This window comes from Ochotona curzoniae, unplaced genomic scaffold (assembly GCF_017591425.1).
Source record: "Ochotona curzoniae isolate NIBS_2020 unplaced genomic scaffold, NIBS_Ocur_1.0 scaffold_2453, whole genome shotgun sequence".
Classification (NCBI taxonomy): domain Eukaryota; kingdom Metazoa; phylum Chordata; class Mammalia; order Lagomorpha; family Ochotonidae; genus Ochotona; species Ochotona curzoniae.
Genome location: NW_024467094.1, coordinates 30,736,523 through 30,759,379, shown reverse-complemented (window position 1 = coordinate 30,759,379; position 22,857 = coordinate 30,736,523). Strand labels below are relative to the sequence as shown.

At 39.4% G+C, this 22,857-nt stretch overlaps 1 protein-coding gene across 2 annotated transcripts in view; it reads left to right on the top strand.

Annotated features, from left to right (window-relative positions):
• The window catches only part of IKZF3 (IKAROS family zinc finger 3), a 104,519-nt gene that overhangs the window by 4,732 nt on the left and 76,930 nt on the right, over positions 1–22,857 (top strand). For both annotated transcript variants that reach the window (XM_041001409.1, XM_041001408.1), the window contains exon 2: positions 20,416–20,469. In XM_041001409.1, the coding sequence (XP_040857343.1) occupies positions 20,416–20,469 (54 nt within the window). The remainder of the gene's footprint in view (positions 1–20,415; positions 20,470–22,857) is intronic.

Here is a 22,857-nt window from a genome sequence, read left to right as displayed (position 1 = left end):
ATACAGAGAGGAGAGACAGAGAGGAAGATCTTCCGTCCGATGATTCACTCCCCAAGTGAGCGCAACGGGTCGATACTATGCCGATCCGAAGCCAGGAGCCTCTTCAGGGTCTCCCACGCGGGTGCAGGTTCCCAAAGCTTTGGGCCGTCCTCGACTGCTTTCCCGGGCCACAGGCAGGAAGCTGGAAGGGAAGCGGGGCTGCCGGGATTAGAACCGGCACCCATATGGGATCCCGGGCGTGCAAGGCGAGGACCTTTAACCACTTGCGCCACCGCGCCGGGCCCACATTTAAACATTATTAAAATACTTATTTTTATTTGAAGGGTGACGTTAGAGGGAAGAGACTGAGAATCCTTCCAGCTACTGGTTCACTCCCCAAAATGGTTAAAATGGCTGGAACCTCTGCCACTTCCCAGGCCATAAACAGGAACCTGGATCAGAAATGGAGCAGCCAGGAGTTGAATTGGTGCCCATTGAGATGGTGGCACAGCAGGTGGAGGCCTAGCTTGCTATGTCACTGCACCTGCCCTAACATTTCTAGCACTTGTTTATTAAGATAACTTTCTATTTCTCACTGTTCGTCTTTGAAAGGCAGATTTTACAGAGAGAATAGGAGAGGTAGAGAAGGTCTTCCATCCCCTGGTTCACTCCTCAAATGGCCACGATGGCAACAGCTGAGCTGATCCAAAACTGGGAACCAGGAGCCTCTTACAGGTCTCCCAGGTGGTTGCAGGGTCCCAAGGACTTGGGTCATTTTCTGTTGCTTTCCCAACCCTCAAGCTGGGAGGTGAATGGGAAGTAGAGCAGCTGGGACATGAACTGGCACCTGTATGGGATGCTGGCACCACAGGGTGGAGGATTAGCCTGTTGTACCACCATGCCAACTCCAGTAATTATTATATATTTAAACTTATTACCTCTTTACCTAATAGTACTTCATGTAAAGTTTTATATGAAATGCTCTTTTTTTTTTAAAGATTTATTTATTTTTATTACAAAGTCAGATATACAGAGAAGAGGAGAGATAGAGAGAAAGATCTTCCGTCCGATGATTCACTCCCCAAATGAGCGCAACGGCCGATGCTATGCGATCTGAAGCCAGGATCCAGGAACTTCTTCCAGGTCTCCCACACGGGTGCAGAGTCCCAAGGTTTTGGGCTGTCCTCAACTGCTTTCCCAAGCCACAAGCAGGGAGCTGGATGGGAAGTGGAGCTGCTGGGATTAGAACCAGCGCCCATATGGGATCTTGGTGTATTCAAGACGAGGACTTTAGACACTAGGCCACGCCGCCGGGCCCATATGAAATGCTCTTTAAATAAAGGTTTAAAACTATTGATATAGAAACAGTTTCCTACTAGGTAGTCAGTTTATGGGAACCAATATTGTCTAAAATTCAGCAAGTTCCACAGAGATTTTAAGTGTTCCCATCTTATGGTCTTCCCAGATCTTCTGGTTCTATTTTAATACCATTGATGTTTTCTGTACTCTAAAGACTTTGAGAAATAGATGGAACAATAGCTTACAGGAGATATTTGTTTTTGCAAATATTCTTTCAAGAAGTACCAATGGATTCAAAAGGCCAAATGAGAGAAATTACCTATAACTGGTAGAATCCACTGGTTCTTCACCTCTTGGTTTGTGAATCACTTCAGCAAGAACAAAAACAAAACAAAACAAAAAAAACCCTTAGAGATCATCCTAACCAGCATACTTCTGCTTGCTAGTGTAAAAACAAAACCTCCTAGAATCAGGGAGAGTATGTTTGTCAGTGAATGAAAGAATTACAATTAACATATCATTGAAACTTTTTCTGCGTTCTAAAAATAGTTATGAACTTCCTTAGGAAACAAGAATTCAATATATAACAGACCTTTGATATTTATGAATGTACTGTTTTGCTTGTCAAAGACCCTAAAAAAACTTAATATTAAATGGTAATTCATAAATGTTAATAACATATGTAAAGTTTTAAAATTTTGTCTATAATTTTTAGTTTTTGAAAGACAGACACAGAGAGGTAAAGATCTTTCATCCATACTCAAAATGCCTGAAACAATTGAAGCTGGGCTAGGAAACTAGAATTGAGCCTCACTAACTCAAGTACTTGAGCCATCACCTGCCCCCTTCCTGGGTGAATATTGTCAGGAATCTGAAATCTGGAGTGAAACTAGGGCTGGAACCCAGGGACTTCCGTAGGAAATTCAGATGTCCTGCGTAGGATATTAACAGTGGGCCAAACGCCCACCCTAGATTTAAATAGGGTATTTTATATAAGACTCCTAGCACAACTTGAATTAATATGTCTTGAAGACCAGAGTGCATAAGCAAATACATAGCTTCTATGCACAGCTTCTATGTATGCCAAGCCAACAACATAGCATGCTGACCCCATTAAAAAAAAAGTTTTTCAAAGGACTCCTACAGACACTGCTTCAGATATCAGCGCCTGGATGTGCGGGCGATCTGGCTGCAACATCTGTCCCCCATTGATTGCCAGGGTTGATTCAGTTGATCTGGCTGGCTAGGCGGGTGTCCCTCCTCCCTCACCATTCCATGTGCTTCCCTCCCAAAACTGTGCACTCGGTCGAAGAGGACGACCATCCCGGCTAGAGAAGGACAGGTGTTTGGTCAAGGGTGTACGAGCAGCTGCGCTCCCCTGCCAGACCCTCCAAACAAGCTCTCAAATATCAGTGACTTCCTGGGGTCTGAGTTGTTTCACACCTAAGCAACCAGAAAATATTTAAGGGTAATCTAATTTGGAGATGGATGTAAAATTTTTATAATAGGACACATAATGATTAAACAAGTTGTATTAAGAAATCATATAATGCTTATAGATCTTCCCAAAATATCAAATTATACCTCTACACAAAAGTGTATTCTAAGTGTATTCTAGTCTAAAAATGAACTTATTATATCCAACCCAAATAAACTTTCCCTGATTTGCCAGCACTCCCAGTTGAAATCCTCATTCAGTCTATTACAATCCACTTCCTTTGTCATTTGTTTTAGAAGGAATCTTTTCCTTTTTAAAATTTAGTGACATTTAGTGTCTTTATGGTGACTTCTAGATTCTGCCTTTCATTTTATGTTTAGAATATTTTTGTGTGATTTTCATATGTTCTATGCTGTGTAGGATCGCAAATATTATGTAAATTGAGGGAGGATGATTTTGTTGTCAGTTCAGAACCTGTACTCTCACGGTTACCAGGGTAGCTGGTAATCCCTGCATTTAGGTGCTTCATTCGTGGTCATGCTACAAGGACACCTGACTGCCATATTCTGCCTTCAAGGATATTTGTGCTAATGCATTTTACATCTTGAAGTACAGATTATGCATTATCATTTGTTTTGCATGTACATTTAAGTCAGAGCTTTAGTTTTGAAAAGTGTAGATTAGGCTATATTTGAGTTCTGATTGTGAAAGATGTAGATCCTATTAATCTATTATAAAAGGCATGTTGTAAAATAATTTTGTAAATAGTTTTGGTAAAAATGAGAACCACTCTAATTTTTTTAGATAAACAGATATTTACTATAATGTAAGTACCAAATAGCAGCTTAAAGAAGATACTATGTATCAGATCAGCTTTGCTTAACACTAGATTCAGGGTGAGAGTCCAGCTGCTGAGGGCAGTTCATGAGATGCTTCACAGATCATTCTTAGATTCCTTGCTGATTTGAGTGTTACATGGGGATCAACCACGTCGGCATCAGTTATAACACTCGGAGTGGTTACACACACAGAATCTCTGGTGAGACTGGCCAAATCAAAAACCTGCATTTTTCACAGTAACCCCAGGGAATTCTTGCACACACTGCAATTTGACAAGCCTTGCCCGTAGTTTGAACATCCTCAGAACCTGGTGTCACTCTTTAACATTTATGGTAATGTATAATCTTCATATGTGTGCTTTAGCACATGTTTTTGTCTAAACGAAAATGCTGGGCCTGGCACGGTAGCCTAGTGGCTAAATTCCTCACCTTGAATGTGCTGGGATCCCATATGAGTGCCGGTTCATATCCCAGCTGCTATACTTCCCTTCCAGCTCCCTGCTTGTGGCCTGGGAAAGCAGTAGAGATGGCCCAAAGCCTTGGGATCCTCCACCCATGTGGGAGTCCCAGAAGAAGCTCCTGGCTCCTGGCTTCAGATCAGGTCAGTTCCAGCCATTGCGGCCACTTGGGGAGTGAACCAGCAGATGGAAGATCTCTATCTCTCCTTCCCTCTGTAAATATGACTTTCCAATAAAAATAAATTTTTCAAAAAGAAAGTTTCTTTTAAATTGTAATCTGTAATAAATGTACTCCAAGATGAGTCAGAATGAGCATTATAAAAGCTTTCATTGTTCAACTTTTAACACAAGCATTTTGGTTTTTAATGAATTTTTTTAGATTTATTTATTTTTATTGGAAAGGCAGATTTATAGGGAGGAGAGACAGAGAAAGATCTCCCGTCCGCTGGTTCACCCCTCAAATAACTGCAACAGCCAGAGCTGAGCTGATTCAAAAGCAAAAACCAGAAGCTTCCTCTGGGTCTCTTTGTGGGTGGAGGGTCTCAAGGCATTCGACCACCCTTTGCTGCTTTCCTAGGTCACAAGCAGGGAGCTTCTTTATGTGAAAGAACATTTCTTTTTTTAAAATTATTTATTTTTATTGGAAAGTTACATATACTAAGAGGAGGAGAGACAGAGAGAAAAATCTTCCGTTCATGGTTCACTCCCCAAGTGGCTGCAATGGCCGTAGCTGAGCCTATCTGAAGCCAGGAGCCAGGAGCTTCTTCCGGGTCTCCCACGTGAGTGCAAGGTCCCAGGGTTTGGGGCCATCCTTGACTGCTTTCTCAGGCCACAAGCAGGAAGCTGGATGGGAAGCAGGGCTGTCAGGGTTAGAACCAGCGCCCATATGGGATCGCAGCGTGTGCAAGTTGAGGACTTTAGCTGCTATGCTATTGCTCCGGGCCCGAAAGAATATTTCTTAATTGCCTGTTATGTGCCATGCTTGTAAAAATATTGGCAATACTGTGAACAAGACAGAACTTTGACACTTGTGGAATTTAGTTCAGGAAAACTGACGAAAAAACAAAAAATTAAAAATGGAATAATTGAAATAATGACAAATGCCACAAAATAAATAAAAAGAGCACCAAAATGGAGAATAATGTTAGACCTCTAAAGAAGAAATTTGACTAGAAATAGGAATTTGGTCATCCCCCATAAATAAATATTTAAAGGCAAGTGAGTAAGTATAAATGACTGCATTAAGAGGAGGGCCTCAAAACAGGATCCCTGAGAAATACCTTAATTAGATAGAGGGTGGATGACAAATAAGAAAGCAGCAGGAAACCCAGCGGAGTGTGGTGTGGTGGAGTTGGAGGAAGGAGAGTATTTCATGAAGATTGGGTGATCAGCTATCCTGCATGTGACTGAAAAGTCAAGCAAGAGGAAGACAGAAAGTGTACTTTGGTTGCCAATGACCTTGACAGAAGTGGTTTTTGAGGAGTGGTGAGATGGAAACTTAAAGTCAAATTGATCTGAGTAGGAATGGGAAAAGAGAAACAAGTGTTTCCTCCAGAAGTTTAGCTGTGAGGGAAAGAAGTCAATGGGCTATTGCTAAGGGGAAATGTAGATCAAAAAATATTCCTTGTTTTATTTTATAAAAATGAATGACATTTGCATTAGCTATATGCGATTGAGAGATTATAATTATCAGGGAAGTTTGAGGAATTAGCTCTCATGATGTGTGAATCAATTTCTGCACTGTAAGAAATTTTGTGTGGGGCCCATTCAGTGGCTGATTGGTATGTAGAATACAGATCCTATAGCAGAGCCATTAGACCCTTGAAAGTCTGTATTTTTTTCAGAAATTGGAAAATACTGCTACAGTTGCACGTCTAAGGTTTAGAATTGTAGATATTTGAGGATGTTTATGTTCTATAGAGTTTTTAAATCAAGGAGTAATATATACAGTAATTGTGCATATGTTAAACATATAGCTTGATTTTTTCCCCTCTATGCAACCTTCCAGATCAAGATATAGAACATCTGTCTCACCTCAGAAGGTTTCCTTGTATCCGTTTATGGTTAACTTCCCTCTTGCCCCATGGTACATACTATTCATATTTCTGTTACCATAAGTTTTCCTGTACTTGAATTCTATGTAAAAGGGATTATACAATATGTGTTTTTTTTGTGTGTATTTCTGGTTTCTCTTTCTAAGCAGATTATTGAAGCCTATTCATGTTGTTATATTTATTAGTTTATTCTCTTATTGCTTTAAAGTATGAATGAATATTCCATCATTTCTTCAATCTGATGAACTTTTGTTTGTTTTTAAAGTGTTTGGCTACATCCAAGCATTTTTATACATGTCTCTTGGTAGACATATATATGCATGACTCTGGAATTTATACCTCAGATTAACATACACTGGGTGTATGTTTAGCTTTGCCACATACTGCCAGTTTCCTAAGTGTTTGAACCCGTTTGTCCTCAGGAGAGCAATGTCCGAGATTCCTGCTAGTCACATACTATCAGCATTTGCTATTTTCTATCATTTCTAGTTTTAACCATTCTGGAGGGTGGTTAGCAATATTTGTGGCTTTAATTTGTGTTTTTCTGACAAATAAGGATGTTGAGTATTTTCCTTTATGTTTCTTTATGTTTTCTTATACCTTTCCGTTTGTATATCCTCTTTCCCAAGTTCCCAGAGACTTCTGGTTATTTGTGTTTCTTTTTCCTTTAATTTTTAAAAATTGAAATATCTTATTTAAAAACTGATTTTGCAGAGCTGGTGTAGTGGGATACAGGCATAACAGGCTCATCTTTCACCTGCAGTGCTGGCATTTCATTTGGGCACCAGCTGGAGTCCCTGCTGCTCCACATCCAACCCAACTCCCTGCTGATGGGGAGGATGGCTCAAGTTCCTGGGCCCCTGCAGCCATGTGGGAGAACCAGAAGAAGCTCCTGGCTCCTGGTTTCTCTCTGACCCAGCCCTTCTGTTGCAGTCATTTGGGGTGTGCACAAGCAGATGGAAAATCTTTGTCTCTCCCTCTCTGTAATTCTGCCTTTTAAACAAATTCTTAAGAAAGTAGAATGACATTAAGTGCCTGATTTTCCTTTTCTCTGTGTATGTTTGATTGCGTGTGATATTCAAGTTAAAACAGACATATGTTAATTTTCCCACAACTTTAGTGTAACTGGCCTTTCAAAGGAAAATAACACCAGATATTGAATTTGTTGTCTTAGCTACCAATGTCAGTAAGTCACCTGCTCCACAGTCTGTAATTTCCTCATTAGGTACTTAATCTAGAGGGAAAAGTTAATACTTTATTGAAAAAAAAAAGAAGAAAGGGTAAGAACTGGAATGGTAACATGGGCTGTAGTTGATCTGGCGTCCTTAGGCCAGACAAGTCCTGATGTTTCTTAACCTTCACCTGCTCCAGGGAAGTAGGGAAGGATGTGTGCTGATGAGATAACTTACTTTCAAGGCATGGTCTTTGGTTCCTTTTTGTATGTTTGTTTTTAATCTTCCTTTCCTGTCAATCTAAATTAATGCATGAAACTTGTCAGTTGAAGTGTTTGAAATTAATTGGATCTAAAATATTTTCTAAGCTAGCCTCCTGGGAGTTGTATTCTACATAGAAAGATATTGTAAAACATAATTTAAGTCCTCTGAAACAATGACAAAACTAAAAAAATTCTTGTTACCCTTCTTCACTGACATTGTATCCTTGGTCATGCTTTTTTTTTTTTTTGTAATTGTGTCTTGCATCGTGTCTGTACAAAGGGGGAATAATAAATAGTATTGCTTCTGTTTATCTTCCAGAATTGCTAGTAGATAAAAAGGAGTCTCAGAGCACTACTGGGCTGAATATTTGGTGGCATATTTTTGTAGGACAACTAGCAAATATAATTGGATTTAGAAGAAACTCTTGTCATGGTCAGGGAACTGAATGGTGGCATCCATGTAGTCAAATGAACTGTGTCTTTCTGGAGAGCTGAACTAAGGACTTAACATTTCAGGAAATGTGAGTTCAGCTACATTTAAGAAAGTTTTTTTTTTTTTTTGCTGTTTTTATTTTTTGATTTTTTATTTTAAATTTTGAAGTTTATGGTACAATTCTGTATAGTCTGGCATTCTCCTCCCCACAATTCCCACCCCTGACCGATTTTCCCCATATTGTCACAACAGTATTCCTTCATAAGGAGTCACAATTCAACCATTAGAGTTTTAGAGTTTTAGAGTTTTTCAACCATTAGAATTCTTCCAAAATGTAAAGGGATAATTTTTTCTATCCCTTTTGTATAATTGGGAATGCCTAAGCAGAGACTGTGCAGTAGGGAAGTGTTAGAGGAAATTCAAACATGTGACAGGGAAAGAGTAGTAAGCTCAGTAAGACATATACATACATTAAGTGAATATATTAATATTATATCAGAATATCTACTTATTTACCTAGTACTTTAATTGCATTGGTAATAATGGTCACTTAAAATATTTATTTGAAAGACACAGTGAAAAAGGAAGAGAGAGAAAGAGAGAGATCTTCCATTTGCTGTTCTACTCCTTAAACATCGGCAATAGCCAGGTCTGGGTCAGCTTAAGTCAGGTGCCAGGAACTCCATTTGGGTCTCTAATGCAGGTGGCTAGAACCCAAATACTTGGGCCAACATCTGCTGTTTCCTAGATGCATTGGTGCTAGATGAAAAGTGTGGAGTAGTCAGACCCTCAAACCATCTGAATATGGAATGCAGGTAACCAAGTGACAGCTTAGCCACTATGCCAAAGGTACCTGTCCCAAGGATTAGTTTTAATTATGCAAAACTGTTCTTGTAATGGAATCCCAGTAAAGTATGTGATAGTGCTAAAAACTAGTAAAGGACTTCTCAGAAATATTAGGTAACACTAATCTGCCATGTGTATGTACTCCCAATTGTTAATGTAATTGTGAAAGCATTTTGTAATTTGTGCCTCAATTTCCAAAGCTTTTAATTTAAAAAGCAAAACTAGAAAATTTAGATAAGCTAATTTTAAATAAGAGGAAGGAGGATAAGGAATTCGATATACTGTTATGAAGAGAAGAAAAGACTGTCAACATTCAGAGGCAGCTCTCTGGCAGCTGCCAGGCATCAGAGCTGTTGACAGCTGCTGAATTTAGGAGAACATTCTTTTGGAAATTTGACATTTTGCTCACCTTTGGTTCCTAAACTTTCTACTGGGTAAACAGACAAGAAAGTGGAAATTGGAGTTTCCTAAGAAATGAATAGGAGAATTTGTTAGTTAGTACTCTTAATTGAATAAAAAAAAATCATTTTTTAAGGTTTATTTTATTCATTTGAAAGAGTAGCACACTGAGTGAGCAAGACCAAGATCTTCCATTCCTTTATTTATGCTCTAAATGGATGAAATGGTTGGGGTCGGACCAGGCTGAAGCCAGGAGCCAAGAACTCAATGGAGCCTTCCTTGTGAGTGGCCGAGATCCATGCACTTGGACTGTTATGCACTGCTTTCCCAGGCACATTAGCGAGGAGCTGGATTGAAGGAAGAGTATCTGGGACTTCAGCTGGTGCTCTAATATAGAGTACTAGCATTGCAGGTGGTGGCTTAACCTATCACTCAACAATGCTGGCCTGAGTGAAATGATTAGAAATAAATAGCATTAAAAAAAAGGCAAGTTTATGATAATTTTAGTTGAAAGTATAGTTACAGGAGCTGGCACCATGGCATAGCACTCTATGCCTTCACCTGTGGCAGCAGCATCCCATGTGGGTACCAATTCAAGTTCTAGTGGCTTCACTTCTGGTTCAGCTCCCTGCTAACAGCCTGGGAAGACAGTGGATGAGAGCTCAAGTCCTTGGACCCTGTACCCAAGCAGGAAACCTAGAAGAATGTCCTGGAGGAAGAATCCTGGTTTCTGGCCAGCCTAACTCTGGCTGTTGTGGCCATTTTGGGAGTGAACCAGCAAATGGAGGATCTCTGTAATTCCACCTTTCAAATAAAAAGAAATATTTTAAAAATATGTAGTTGTAAGTTGTTGCTAATGTAAATATTTAGCTTTATTCATAATTTTTAGAACAGAAATAAAATTATTCTCCTCTGTTTCTGTGAGATAATTGTTTTAGATCCCATGTATAGATGAGACCATGTACTATTTTCCTTTGTTTGTTTGTTTTTATTTAAAAGGTGAGGAGATCACAGATGTGTGTGGAGCATGTTCAAGCATGGAGTGGGCTGAGGGCGAATGTGGGGTAGAGGGAGATGTTTCTGCCTTCCATTCTGTGTCTGCAGGAAGACAGAGATTGCTCCTGCATGATACTACCTCATGTCCCCCATGAGGGGAAGTATATCCTGGGGGAGGGGTTGTTTTACTTACAGATAGACAGGAGGGATTTACAAAGAGCAGGGGTGTGGCTTCCAGCTTGTGACCCTAAGCTAGCTACCTACCTGGCCCATTTCACTTCCCTCCACAGAGATTTCTGACTCTTAATCTAAGGGTTGCTGAAGGGTGCATATTCATCCTATCTTCTATATTCTTCTTGCTGATCAGGGGCATAGGGCTTGCAACTCTGTCTCATCTAATGGATCCCCTTCATGAGCCAGAGTGCTGTGTCCCCTATGTCTTCATCATTGCTTTGAGATGTTGACTCATTTCTATAGGAGTTAGGTATGTAGGTGGTCTAATCAAGTACCATATGTGCTGAGGCCAGACCATACACTCGTGGATTCTGGTTCCTGACGTTGGAGATCCTAACGTGTCTGAAGTCACCATGAGGTGAAAGAATGGAGTGTTTGCTGACACCCGGAGCCATTGATGGACCTCCCCCTATAGCAGTTGCAGTGGCCTGACTTAGAGAGCCGTGGTGCACTGGCTGTTTAGGCCCCTGTTCTGTCTTGTGCCCTACCTCTTGCACACATCAGCAGGTGCAATGGCCTGGTCCATGGAAGCCCAAGTATTTTTCTTTCTGTGCCTAACTTGTTTCACTTGATGACATCCAGGCTCATCCATGGTTTCACAAAAAACATGACATCCTTCTTTTTAAAGGCTCAGTGGTATTCTATTGTGTACTGATACAGAATTTATTTTAGCCATTCCTTTGCTGATGGACAAATAAGTTAATTTCATATCTTGGCTGTTATGAATAATGTTGTATTAATTCAGATTTTAAATAATTATTTTAAATAAACAGCTTTGCAGTGGAACCCAAAACATCATTTAGCTTCTAGAATCCAGAGTAGTTCTGTTCAGTAGAACTTTGTGCAGTGTTGGCAATATCCTTTTTATGCTCTGAACAATACAGCAGCCACTATCCATGAGTGCATGAAATATGGCTGGTGTGACTAAAGAAATAAACCTTAAATTTACATAGTTACATGTGACTAGTGACTACTGTATTGGACCATATATTAGTTGTATTAGCAGCAGATATCGAGCACAGTTCCACAAAGTTTTTTTTTTATTTTTGATAAACAAGATAGTGAATATTTTAGGCTTTGAGAATCATTTAATCTTTGCTGCATCTACTCAATCTGCCTTTGTATGAAAGCTGTCATAGATAGTACATAGATGGGCTTGATTATATTCCACTGAGACTTTATGGATGGATACTATAATTTGATTTTTATTTAATTTCACTTTTTAGAAAGTTTTATGAATTGTATTTGAAAGGCAGAGTTACAGAGAGAGAGAAACCTATTTTCTGAGCCACTCCTCAAATGACAGCAGCAGCTAGAGCTGGGCTAGGCTGAAGCCAGGATTTCTTAGGTGGATGGCAGGGGCTCAAGTACTTGGACCATCTTCTGTTGCTTTCCCAGGCACATTCACCGGGAGTTGGATTTGAAGTGCAACAGCTGGGACTTGAAACAGTGCTCATATGCTGGCATGGCAGGCAGTATCTTAACTCAATATGCTGTAGTTCCGGTCCTAATATAATTTTCAAATGTCATGAAATAATGTTATTTTTTTTTCAACAATTAAAAAATTTAAAAACCATTCTTAGCTCATAGGCCATGCAAAAGTAAATGATGAGCCATAATTTGACAAACCTTGTCTTTGAATTCAGAGGGATCAACAATAACGATGTAAAAGTTTGTGTGTTCATTCAGCAATTATTTGTTGAGTGTTCATCATGAACAAGCACTGTTTGAGAGAAACAGCAGTACTGAAGACACCATTCCTATTCTCATGGCACTTACCCTGTGTTGGGGAGAGAGAGAAAATATGAACAATGATGACAAAGAAATTTTATGAAGAAAAACAGAATAAGAGATAGAAGAGTGACAATGGAGGGTGACATATAGAATAGTTATTTAAAGCTCTGATGAAGTTACTTTTGAAAAGACACATTAATAAAGAGAGGAAGTAAGCTAAGTGATTATGCAAGAACATTAAAGTCAGTGGAAAGAGCAAATACAAAGGACCCAGAGCAAAAGCAGTCTTTACCTGTTCGAGTGACAGGAGAAAATTCAAAAGATTTGTATTTCAACAACGGTAATCCACTTCAAGCTTATTTCATCGTTTGTACTAGGTATCTCTGAATATTAGTATAGGAAATTGTTTTTTTTTTCCCCTTCTTTCTCTTTCCTTCTTCTTTCCATTTGTCCTCCTTCCCTCCCTCTCTCCCTCCCTTCCTCACTTTCTTCCTTTTTTTCCTTTTTCACTTCCATGAGATAGAGTGCACAGGCATCCCCATCTACCAGTTCACTTGCTAAATGCCCACAGCAGCTGGAGCTGGAGCAAGGCTGGGTCAGGGCCAAAGCCATGAGTTGAGAACTCAGCTCGGGAATCCAATACTTGAGCCATTACTGCTGTTTTCTAGAGTCTGCATTGGCAGGAAGCTGAAGTCAAAATCTACATGTCGATATTGAATCCAAGCACTGTGACGAGGGATACAGGCATATTAACAAATGTCTTAGCCATTAATCCATACACCTGCCTTTAAGAAATTAATTCTGTAAGAAGTAATATAGGGATTCTTCCTACTTAACTTTCTAGAGCATCATTTAGGAAAATATTTTAAAACTGTGTCTGTTACTTACACATGAGAAAGATTCCTATTAGGCTCTGTCAAGCAGTCACTTTTTCATGTTTTTGTGGAGTGGGGGTGTGGTGCCAAAGTGTAAGAAGATTTAAAAATGATCAAAAGCTAAAAGGTATTGCTATACACAGAGATGTTCATCAAGCTTTGGTCTTTATTTGGGAATTCCTTCACCATCTGTCTAATATCACTTTAATGGGCTTCGTGTTCTAATAGTGACCTCTAAGTTTTGGGGGAAATGTACTTCAGTCTATTTTGTCCTTGTGTTTTAAGTACATTTTAGTACCTAAGTAAAATATTCACGCAACCTGGTTATAGAAGGTTTTAATGTCTCTTAAGGTGTTAGTTACAGTACACAAAAGGTACTTGAAAAATTAAGAGCTATTTAGATGTCACTATCAGATTTAAAAGGACTTTTGCCTTTAGGTCACCAAATGAAAAACCATGTTGCTGAGCAGTGACTAAAGGATATTCCCACATGAAGGTTGCTCATGTGAAACCTTTGTGCTAGTTTTCTTTCTTTTTTTCTGTTAAGAATTCTTTCAGTATGCAGTTGAAAGTTGCATAGTTAGCTTTTTCATTTTCAATTAAAAAACACTAAACAACTTGCAGAAAAGTTGATAACAGTACAAAAATCTATCTTTTCTGGAAATTTCGAAAATGAACTGCTGACATGATGCTCTGTCATTGCTAATACATGGTATGTTTGTCCTTCCTTCTACCAAAATGCAACACAGCAATCAAACCCAGGAAATGAATGCTATTACGATGGTATTTACTCCTCACACCCCTTCCAGCTTTCTCCAAGGATTCAGAAAGACACATTGCATTTAGTTGTTGTGTCTTCAGTTTTTCAGTTTAGTTTTTGTGACCTTAATATTTTGAGGGGGTTATGAAACAGTTGCTTCATATGCTATACTTCAGGTAAAATGAGTTTGCTTTTTGCTAGTTTGATGTGTGATATGGGCATATATTTGGAAAGGGATGTCATAAAAGTGATTCTGTGTTCTTATCAATCAGCACATGTCTCCTGTGTGTCCCATTCATGTTGATAATCATGTGTAGCTTTGCTCAGCTGTAACAGGGTCAACCATCCATCAGCACCGTCAAGTTGCTGTTTCACCTTTGTAATTTATAGGTATTTTTGAAAAAATAGTTTTATACCAATATAAATATCCCTTTTGTTATCAAATGTTCAATCTATTTGCTTATTGACATTAGAATACTTTCATGAATTTCTGGTTTTTTTCCCAGTGGGTTACTATCCAATACTATCATTATTTTGATGTTCCCTTGTCGCAGATTTGTTCAGAGGACTGAATTCCCCCCAGAGAGGCATAGAAATCTTAACTATGCTTAGACTCTAATTTCCCAAGTTAGGTTTCTCATTAGCTTGAGTGTCTTCTTCATTCCTCCCAGACTCTAACACTTCAAGAGGGTCAGTTCCTCTCTGCCTGATTGCCCTCCTTATCCTGCTTAGATTCTGACTTTCCATGCTATTTTTTCCCTTACTGTAGAAACTGCACTCATCCATTCATGTTTCCTATTCCACATGGACACACTCTTCTTGCTGGTTGGTCCACAACAGCCTACCCTTGCCTGCTCCCTGTTTTTGCATAGGCATTCTTCCCCCAACCATGTTGAGTTTTGACAGCCGAGGCCAAGTTGTGCCTTATTATTTAAAAACAATTTTATTTATAGACAAATTGCTTTTCAAGTTTTAATTTTCTTATTTGAATGAGAGAGAGAGAGAGGTGAGATACACAGAGAAAGAGAGCTCCCCTTTGCTGCTTCACTTCCCAGTGTCCACAGTCATTGGCCAGGGCTGAATACCTGAGGAGTAACCTGTTGCCTCCCAGGGTGCCCTTTATCAGGAGTGGAGCCAGCTGGCCAGCATTGTAGCACAGAAAGTTAAGCTGCCACCTGAGATGCAAGTATCCCATATAAGTGCTAGTTTGAGTCCTGATTTCCGCACTTCTGATCCAGATCCCTACTAATGCTCCTGAGATAGCAGATAGCAGCAGAAGATGGCATAGATAGTTGGGCCTTTGCCACTCATGTGGGAGACTTGGATGAAGACTGAGTGCAGCCTTTTGGGAGTGAACCAACTGACGAAAGGTATCTCTGTGTCTCCATCTGCTTCTTTTCCTCTTTCTTATTCTCTGCTTTTCAAATCAATCAATATTTTTTTTAAAAGGAGAGGAACCAGGATCCAAAATGGGATGTGGAATCCCAAATGGTGTCTTTTGCTTTTTCAGTTATTTTTATTTTATTTGATACAGAGACAGAGAGGTTGGGGAGACAGAGATCTTCCATTCACAGATTCACTCCCCAAATGGCTGTACCCACCAAAGCTGGGCCAGACTGAAACCGGGAACCAGGAACTCTGTCTAGGTCTCTCCCGTGTGGGTGACAGGTACTTGGGCCATCTTCTGCCTTCCCAGGTGCATTAATAGGCTGGATTGAAAGTGGAGCAGCCAGGACTCGAGCCAGCACCTATGTAGGAGCAGGTGAATAGCTATATGGAAAACAATGAACTTCATCTTCTGCTTTAAAGTTACCTGAAAATGAACTCATGAAATGAAATACAAAAGTCAAAAATATAAAGCTTATAGAAGAAAATAGGAAGATATCTTCACAAGTCAGAGACAAGATTTTTCCTTAAAAAGAAATAACTACCCACTTAATGAATATACTAGGCTTCAAAATTTAAAGTTTGCTAATATCAAAAGACATTACATTAAAAAATGAATAAAGGGCAGGCATTGGGCCAAGTGGTTAAACTGCCATTTGGGGTGTCTGCAATCCATAATAGAGTACTTAGGTTCACACCCCAGTTTGTTCACACCTGTAATGTGTGCAGCTGTAACAGCTTAGGTAGTGTGTCCTGCTACCCATGTGGGTCATCTGAGTTGAGTTCCAGGCGCCTGTCTTTGGATTAGCTTGTTCCCAGCTTCTGCGAACATTTGGAAAGTAAGCTTGCAGGTGGGAGCAATGTCTCTCTCTCGCTCTCATTCTCTGTGCCTCTCAAATTAATTAACTTTTAAAAACCAGGTTTAAAAAAATAAGAAAGCCACAAATTGGAAGAAAATACTACCAAAACATTGTACCTGACAAAGCGACAAAGCATTGATAATAAAAAAATTTTATTTTCTATGATACAATTTTGTAGGCATAGAGGTTAATAAATTTTTTTGAAGGTTTATTTTATTTTTATTGGAAAGGCAGATATACAGAGAGAGACAGAGAGGAAGATCTTCCGTCCGATGATTCACTCCCCAAGTGAGCGCAACGGGCCAATGCTATGCCGATCCGAAGCCAGGAACCTCTTCCAGGTCTCCCACACAGCTGCAGGGTCCCAAAGCTTTGGGCCGTCCTCGACTGCTTTCCCGGGCCACAGGCAGGGAGCTGGAAGGGAAGCGGGGCTGCTGGGATTAGAACCGGCGCCCATATGGGATCCCGGGCGTGCAAGGTGAGGACCTTAACCACTGCGCCATCGTGCCGGGTCCAATAAATATTTTTAAAAAGGATTGGTTTTGGTAATATATAGAATCCTAAAGAATAATAAAAATGTAGAAATAAAATACTTGGCTATTTCATAAAAAATATATGAATAAACATATGAAAAGATGCTCACTATTATTAGTGCTCCAGGGAAATGTTAATTAAATCAGAATGAAATGCCATATTTACTAGAATGACTGTAATTTAAAAATATGACAAAAAAACAAATATAGGTGAGGATATGGAGCAACAGAAGAACTTGTAAGTTGCTGCTGCTACTGTAGCCGTTTTAGAACAACTTCTAGAAATTTCTATTTATTAAAGTTATTTGGGTTTACATCTATCCTAGGACCCTGCAATTCTATACATAGATATTTACTCAAAATATTTAAATGCATATAGCCACATTAAGACTTGCGCAAGGGTGGGCTCGGCGCGGTGGCCTAGTGGCTAAAGTCCTCACCTTGAACGTGCCCATATCCCATATGGGCACTGGTTCTAATCCTGGCTGCCCTGCTTCCCATCCAGCTCCCTGCGGCCTGTGGCCTGGAAAGCAGTGGAGGACGGCCCAAAGCCTTGGGATCCTGCACCCACCTGGGAGACCTGGAGGAAGTTCCTGGCTCCTGGCTTCAGATTGGCTCAGTTCTGGCTGTTGCGGTCACTTGGGGAGTGAATCATTGGACGAAGATCGTCCTCTCTATCTCTCCTCCTTTCTGTATATCTGATTTCGCAATAATAATAATAAATAAATCTTTGAAAAAAAGAACTTGCACAAGGGGGCCAGATAGCACTGTGGTAAAGCCATCATCTCTGGAACTGGCATACCATTATGGTTCCCAGTTCAAGTCCTGGCTTATTCACACTTCCTCCTGGCAAGCTCCCTACTAATGCGCCTGGGAAAACAGTAGAAGGTAGCCCAAGTCTTTGAGCCCCTGCATCCATGTAGGAGACTCAGAAAGCTGCCTGCTGGCTCCATCAGTCCAGCTCTGGTTGTTGCAGCCATTTGGGGAATAAACCAGTGGATTCAAATAAACAAATCTTAAAAAAAAAAAAAAAAAAGGCAGACCCAGAAGGAGAAGGAGCTCCTGGCTCCTGGCTTCAGATTGGCTCAGCTCTGGGTAGCCACTTGGGGAATGGATCGGTGGACAGACCTTCTTACTGTCTCTCCTTCTTTCTGTATATCTGTCTTTCCAATATAAAGAAATAATTTTTTATAAACTCTTGCCAAAGATGATCATACCTGTCTAATCACAAGAAACAAATCCTAATTGGAAGGTATTCTACAAAATAAACTTCTCAAATTGTGAAGATAAATCCAAAGGGAGAAAGAATGTCTAAGGAAACTGTCACAACTAGGAGGAGCTTAAGGAAACATTATGTCTGAATATAATGTGAAACACAGAAAGAACATTAGATAAAACTAAGGACATCTGAAAGAGCAGTTGTTTAGCCTAAGGTTAAGATCCTTACACCTGAGTGTCCGGGCTTGCTTCTCAGCCCCTGTCCTCAACAGTCCAGTCTCCTAGTGCAGACCCAGGGAGGCAGCAGCGATGGCTCAGATAACTGACTTCCTGGTGTCTACAAGGGAGGCATGGATTGGGTCTTGAGTGTTATCTTCAGCCCAGTGCAATTTAGACAGCAAGGCAGACATCTGTATATTCTCTCAATTAGTAGAACTTTTGGGAAGATGGAATTAAAAGGAGACTTAAATAGTAATAATAATAATAGTAACAACATGTCAATATTTGTTAGCTAATTGTCATCAAAGTGGCATAATAATATATCAGTAGAGGAAACTGATATGAAGTGTATGGGAACTCTGTAGTATCTCTGCAGTTTCTTTATAATTTAAAACTACTTTAGTGCCCAGATCAATAGCTTGATTGGCTAACTCTTTGCCTTGCAAGTGGCAGGATCCCACATAGGTTCCGGATTGTGTCCCAGCTACTCCGTTTCCCGTCCAGCTCCCTGCCTGTGGAAGACAGCCTGAAGCACTGGGACCATGTAAGAGACCCAGAAGAAGCTCCTGGCCTCAGATTGCCTCAACTCCAGCTGTTGCGGCTTCTTGAGGAGTGAACCAGCAGATGAAAGATCTTTCTATCTCTCCCTCTATCTGTAAATCTGCCTTTCCAATAAAAATAAATAAATCTCTAAAAGAAACAAAACTACAGTTTAAAAATTTATTTTTAAAGAGTCATAGTAGTAGTGATATTCATAACAACAAAAACTAGAAGCAGTCTAGATGTCCATCAAAAGGAAAATGGTTAAGCAAACTTGGATAGTTATATCCTGAAGTACTGGTTAGCAGTAAAAAATAATTAACTACTGATTGAAAATCACACAAAACGGATGTATCTGAGAAACGGTGAAAGAAGCCTCAGGCAAAAGAGCTTATACCATGTGTCTTCCCATTTTACTGAGTTTCTATGATAGACTAATTTATCGGAAACAAACAAAAAACAGACAAAAAACCACAGTGGTTGTCTCTGAAGCATGTGGGACACTATATCCCTGGAATATCTTGACTAGAAAGGGACTGGAGGGAACTTTTCTGGTTAATGGTAACATTCTGTCTTAAGAGGGAATTTCATTACATGAGGATATACAATTTTGAAAATTAATTGAATGCTGCACTTAAGATCTCTAGATTAAAATCTTGTACATGAGTATTTGATTCTAGTTAATAATATACATGCTGGAGGCCTGGCACGATAGCCTTAGTGGCTAAAATCTTGCTTTGAATGCGCCAGGATCCCATAAAGGTGCTGATTCTAATCCTGGCTGCTCCACTTGCCATCCAGCTCCCTACTAGTGGCTTGGGAAAGAAGTTGAGGACGGCCCAAAGCCTTGGGATCCTGCATCTACGTGGGAGACTTGGAGGAAGCTCCTGGCTCCAGGCTTCAGATTGGTTCAGTTCTGACCGTTGAGGCCTCTTGGGGAGTGAAGCAGCAGATAGAAGATGTATCTCCTCTCTGTAATTCTGACTTTTCAATAAAAATAATCTTAAAAATTAATATGCATGCTGAAGTGCTAAGAATGATGTATATTTAAATATGCAACTTATTTTGAAATATATTTAAAAAGTCAGTGGGGAGATAAATTGAATGAGGAATAGGAGAAAAGATACATGTCAAAGCAAAACCAAAATGTTAACCATAGAATCTAGTTGCTATGTAGTTGTTGTTCACTGTACAAACCCTCTTTTTAAAGAAAGATTTATTATTTTTGCTTGAAAAGCAGATGAACAGAACTGGAGACAGGGAGAAGGAAAGACAGGAGAGAAAAGTTTTCCATCTGTTGACTCACACCCCAAATGGCTGTAACAGCTACAGCTGAGCTGGTCCAGAACCTGGAGCCAGGAGCCAGGACTCTTTTGGGTCTCCCACGTGGGTGCAGGAGTCCAAGGACTTAGGACTTTCTCTACTGCTGTCCCAGACCGCAATTAGGGAAGCAGAGCAATTGAGACATGAACCAGCACTCATATGGGATGCCACTACTTGGAAGTGGAGGATTCACCTGTTGAGTCCCAGTGCCGGCCCCATCACTGTGCAGATCTTAACTTTTATTTCCATGTGCTTGAAAATAGTTGTTATAGAATGGAGGAAAAAAAATAAATAAATGGTATCCAATTCTCTCTATTGGGATCTACTATTTCGTTCATTGTTGTTGGTATAAGTTGACACGAAGTTCTCAGCATGACGTTTGCTGTGACAGTGCCTCATTTTCATTCTCTTTAAAACACTTTTAGGGATGTCATAGGAGAATAGTCCTGCTTTGAAAGAGGGATTCTGCTGCTCAGGTTTCCAAGGGGATAGCCTTTTTAAACAAGTCCTGAGATATATCCTAAGAATTAATATTTTTTATAACTCATTTTTTTCAGATATACAAGCAAATGCAGACCTGAAAAGCACTCAGGAGCAGTCTGTGCCTGCAGGTAACGTCAGATTTGTAGATGTGCACCTTTACTGAAAAGACCCCAGAAAGAGAAATGTTCTTGTTCTGGCTGCTGTAAAAATACTTATGGAACTGTGTATGTGTGTGTGCATATAGGTTTTAATATTTATTTATTTATTTATTTATTTATTTATTTTAAAACCAGAAACCACAAGGAGAGACAGAAAGAGGAAGTGACAATGGAGAGAGAGAGAGAGATGTCTTATATCCTCTGGTTCTCTGAAATATATGCCACAATCAGGGTAGGAGCAGACCAAACCCAGGAGTCAGAAAGTCCATCCTGATACCCCTCCATGCCTGGCAGGGGTCCAGGTACTGGGACCACCTTTCATTGCCTTCCCAGGTGCATTAGCGAGATGCTGCATCCAAAGTGGAATAGCCAGAATTCTAACCCGCGATCTGGTACGGGATTCAGGAATTGCAAGTGGTGCATTAATTTGATGTGCCATACCAGTCTTAGAAATGTAGTTTTTAAAAAAAATACTGTTTTCTCTTGCTGTTAAAAAATTGTCCATTTTAGATTATACAGGTTTTTAGGATTATAGGATCAAACCATACCCTATCTAATGTTGATCACTATTTTTTTTAATTCGTTTTAAAAAATTTCAACTGATTGGCTCAGATGTAGACATTTTTTGTTGAATAATATAGGGGCTTGCGTTTATGTGATTTGTGTGTTTCACACTAGAATACTGATTAGCAAATTTCTTTGCAAAGGACCAAAACGGAGACGTCTTAGATTTTGCAGGTCAAATGTAGTGTCTATCACATATTTCTCTTTGTATTTCTTTACAATCTATTAGAATGCAATAACATCTCCCTCCTAGGCCTATTACAGAAACAGGCCATGATTTAACTCTTGGGCTTTCATTGGCTGGCCTCTGCTCTAGGATGAGCTATAAACATTTAAAATAAAACATTAAAATAAACCAGTGCTTTCTCCATTGGTTCACTTGTTTTGTTTGAGTCAAAGCTTATGTTGTTACAAAATTTATTACTGAAGTGTCTTTTTGCATTGCTGTGAGTTGTAATGTCATATTTCATTGACCCTGAAGCTCATATTGATTATTTATGTATACGTTATATTTAGTCATTTTGGCTTGAGAAAAGTGGACCATTTTTTTAAAACAGTATCACAGAAAATGTTGTATTATGCAGAAATTAGAAACCTTAGGTATTTATAAATCAGAAAGTAGCTCCATAGTGATCACATTTGCAGTGTTCTTAGTCATAGATGTTATCAAATGGGTTTCCATTTTAGTTCCACATTCCAGTAAATGCCCTGCTCCATGTGTTTGGTCATGGAATAAATGTTGGTATAGAGTTTCTGGTCACATCTCCTAGTTTAGATCAGTCTAAATGCTAGAGGAGTTAATTAGACTGTTTCATATTTTATTGAACACTGCAAAGGAGCTTGATAGAAAACAGTGAATTTTCAGTTCATTGTTCTGCTGTTATCTTTTTATTAGGTTACTATGCTTTATGTGTAGTGCTGGCTTTAGCAGCACATGTACTATGCTTTATATGTAAAAATATTCACATTGTTCCTTTTTCTTATTTCTGGTATTATCAATGTTTATTGTATAAAGCTGTATTTTCCTTAAGTCTGATTTTTTTAAGCAAATTTGCTGCTTGGTTAAACATGCTTCTCTCATATCTATTTCCTTTTACTTAATGAGCTCCAAAATACTTTTAATCCCTTCTCTGTCTCTGCTTTGCATTATAATTGAGGTCTTTTGTCCATATTTGCTAAATATAAGCTCAATGAGAACAGACATTATATAGATATATACCCTTGTTAGCATGTAGTAAATGTTCAAAGAAATAAAGGAACTTTAATTTGGCTAATATGTTTTCCACAGAATCACATTTCTGATGTGAACAAGAGGGAAGAGATAGAATTTTGAATACAGAAGCTTACTGGCTTTCACTTAGGAAAGCAGTCTTCTCAAATCTAATTATGCCATTGTTTTCAGACATAATATTTCTCAAGCTAAAATTAATAATACATCTTAGGCATAAGTAATGGTGACACTCAATATCTCAACAGAGACAGAATTTCTCTCCAGAAAGAATATAGTGTGTTTAAAAAAAAAATGTTTATTTTCACTTACTTGACAGGCAGAGTGAGAGCAACAATGAGAGTGAGCAAAAAGAGAGAGAGTTCTTCCATTTGTTGGTTCATTTCCCAAAAGCCCATAGCACCCAGGGCAAGACTGGGTCAGGCCAGAATCAAGAGTTAGGAACTCTGGGTCTCCGCAAGTGAGTAGCAGGGATCTAAGCATGTAAACCATGACCATTGCCTCCAGGGACTCACAGCAGTAAGCTGCATCAGAAGCGGAGCAGCTAGGGCTTGAACTGACACTCG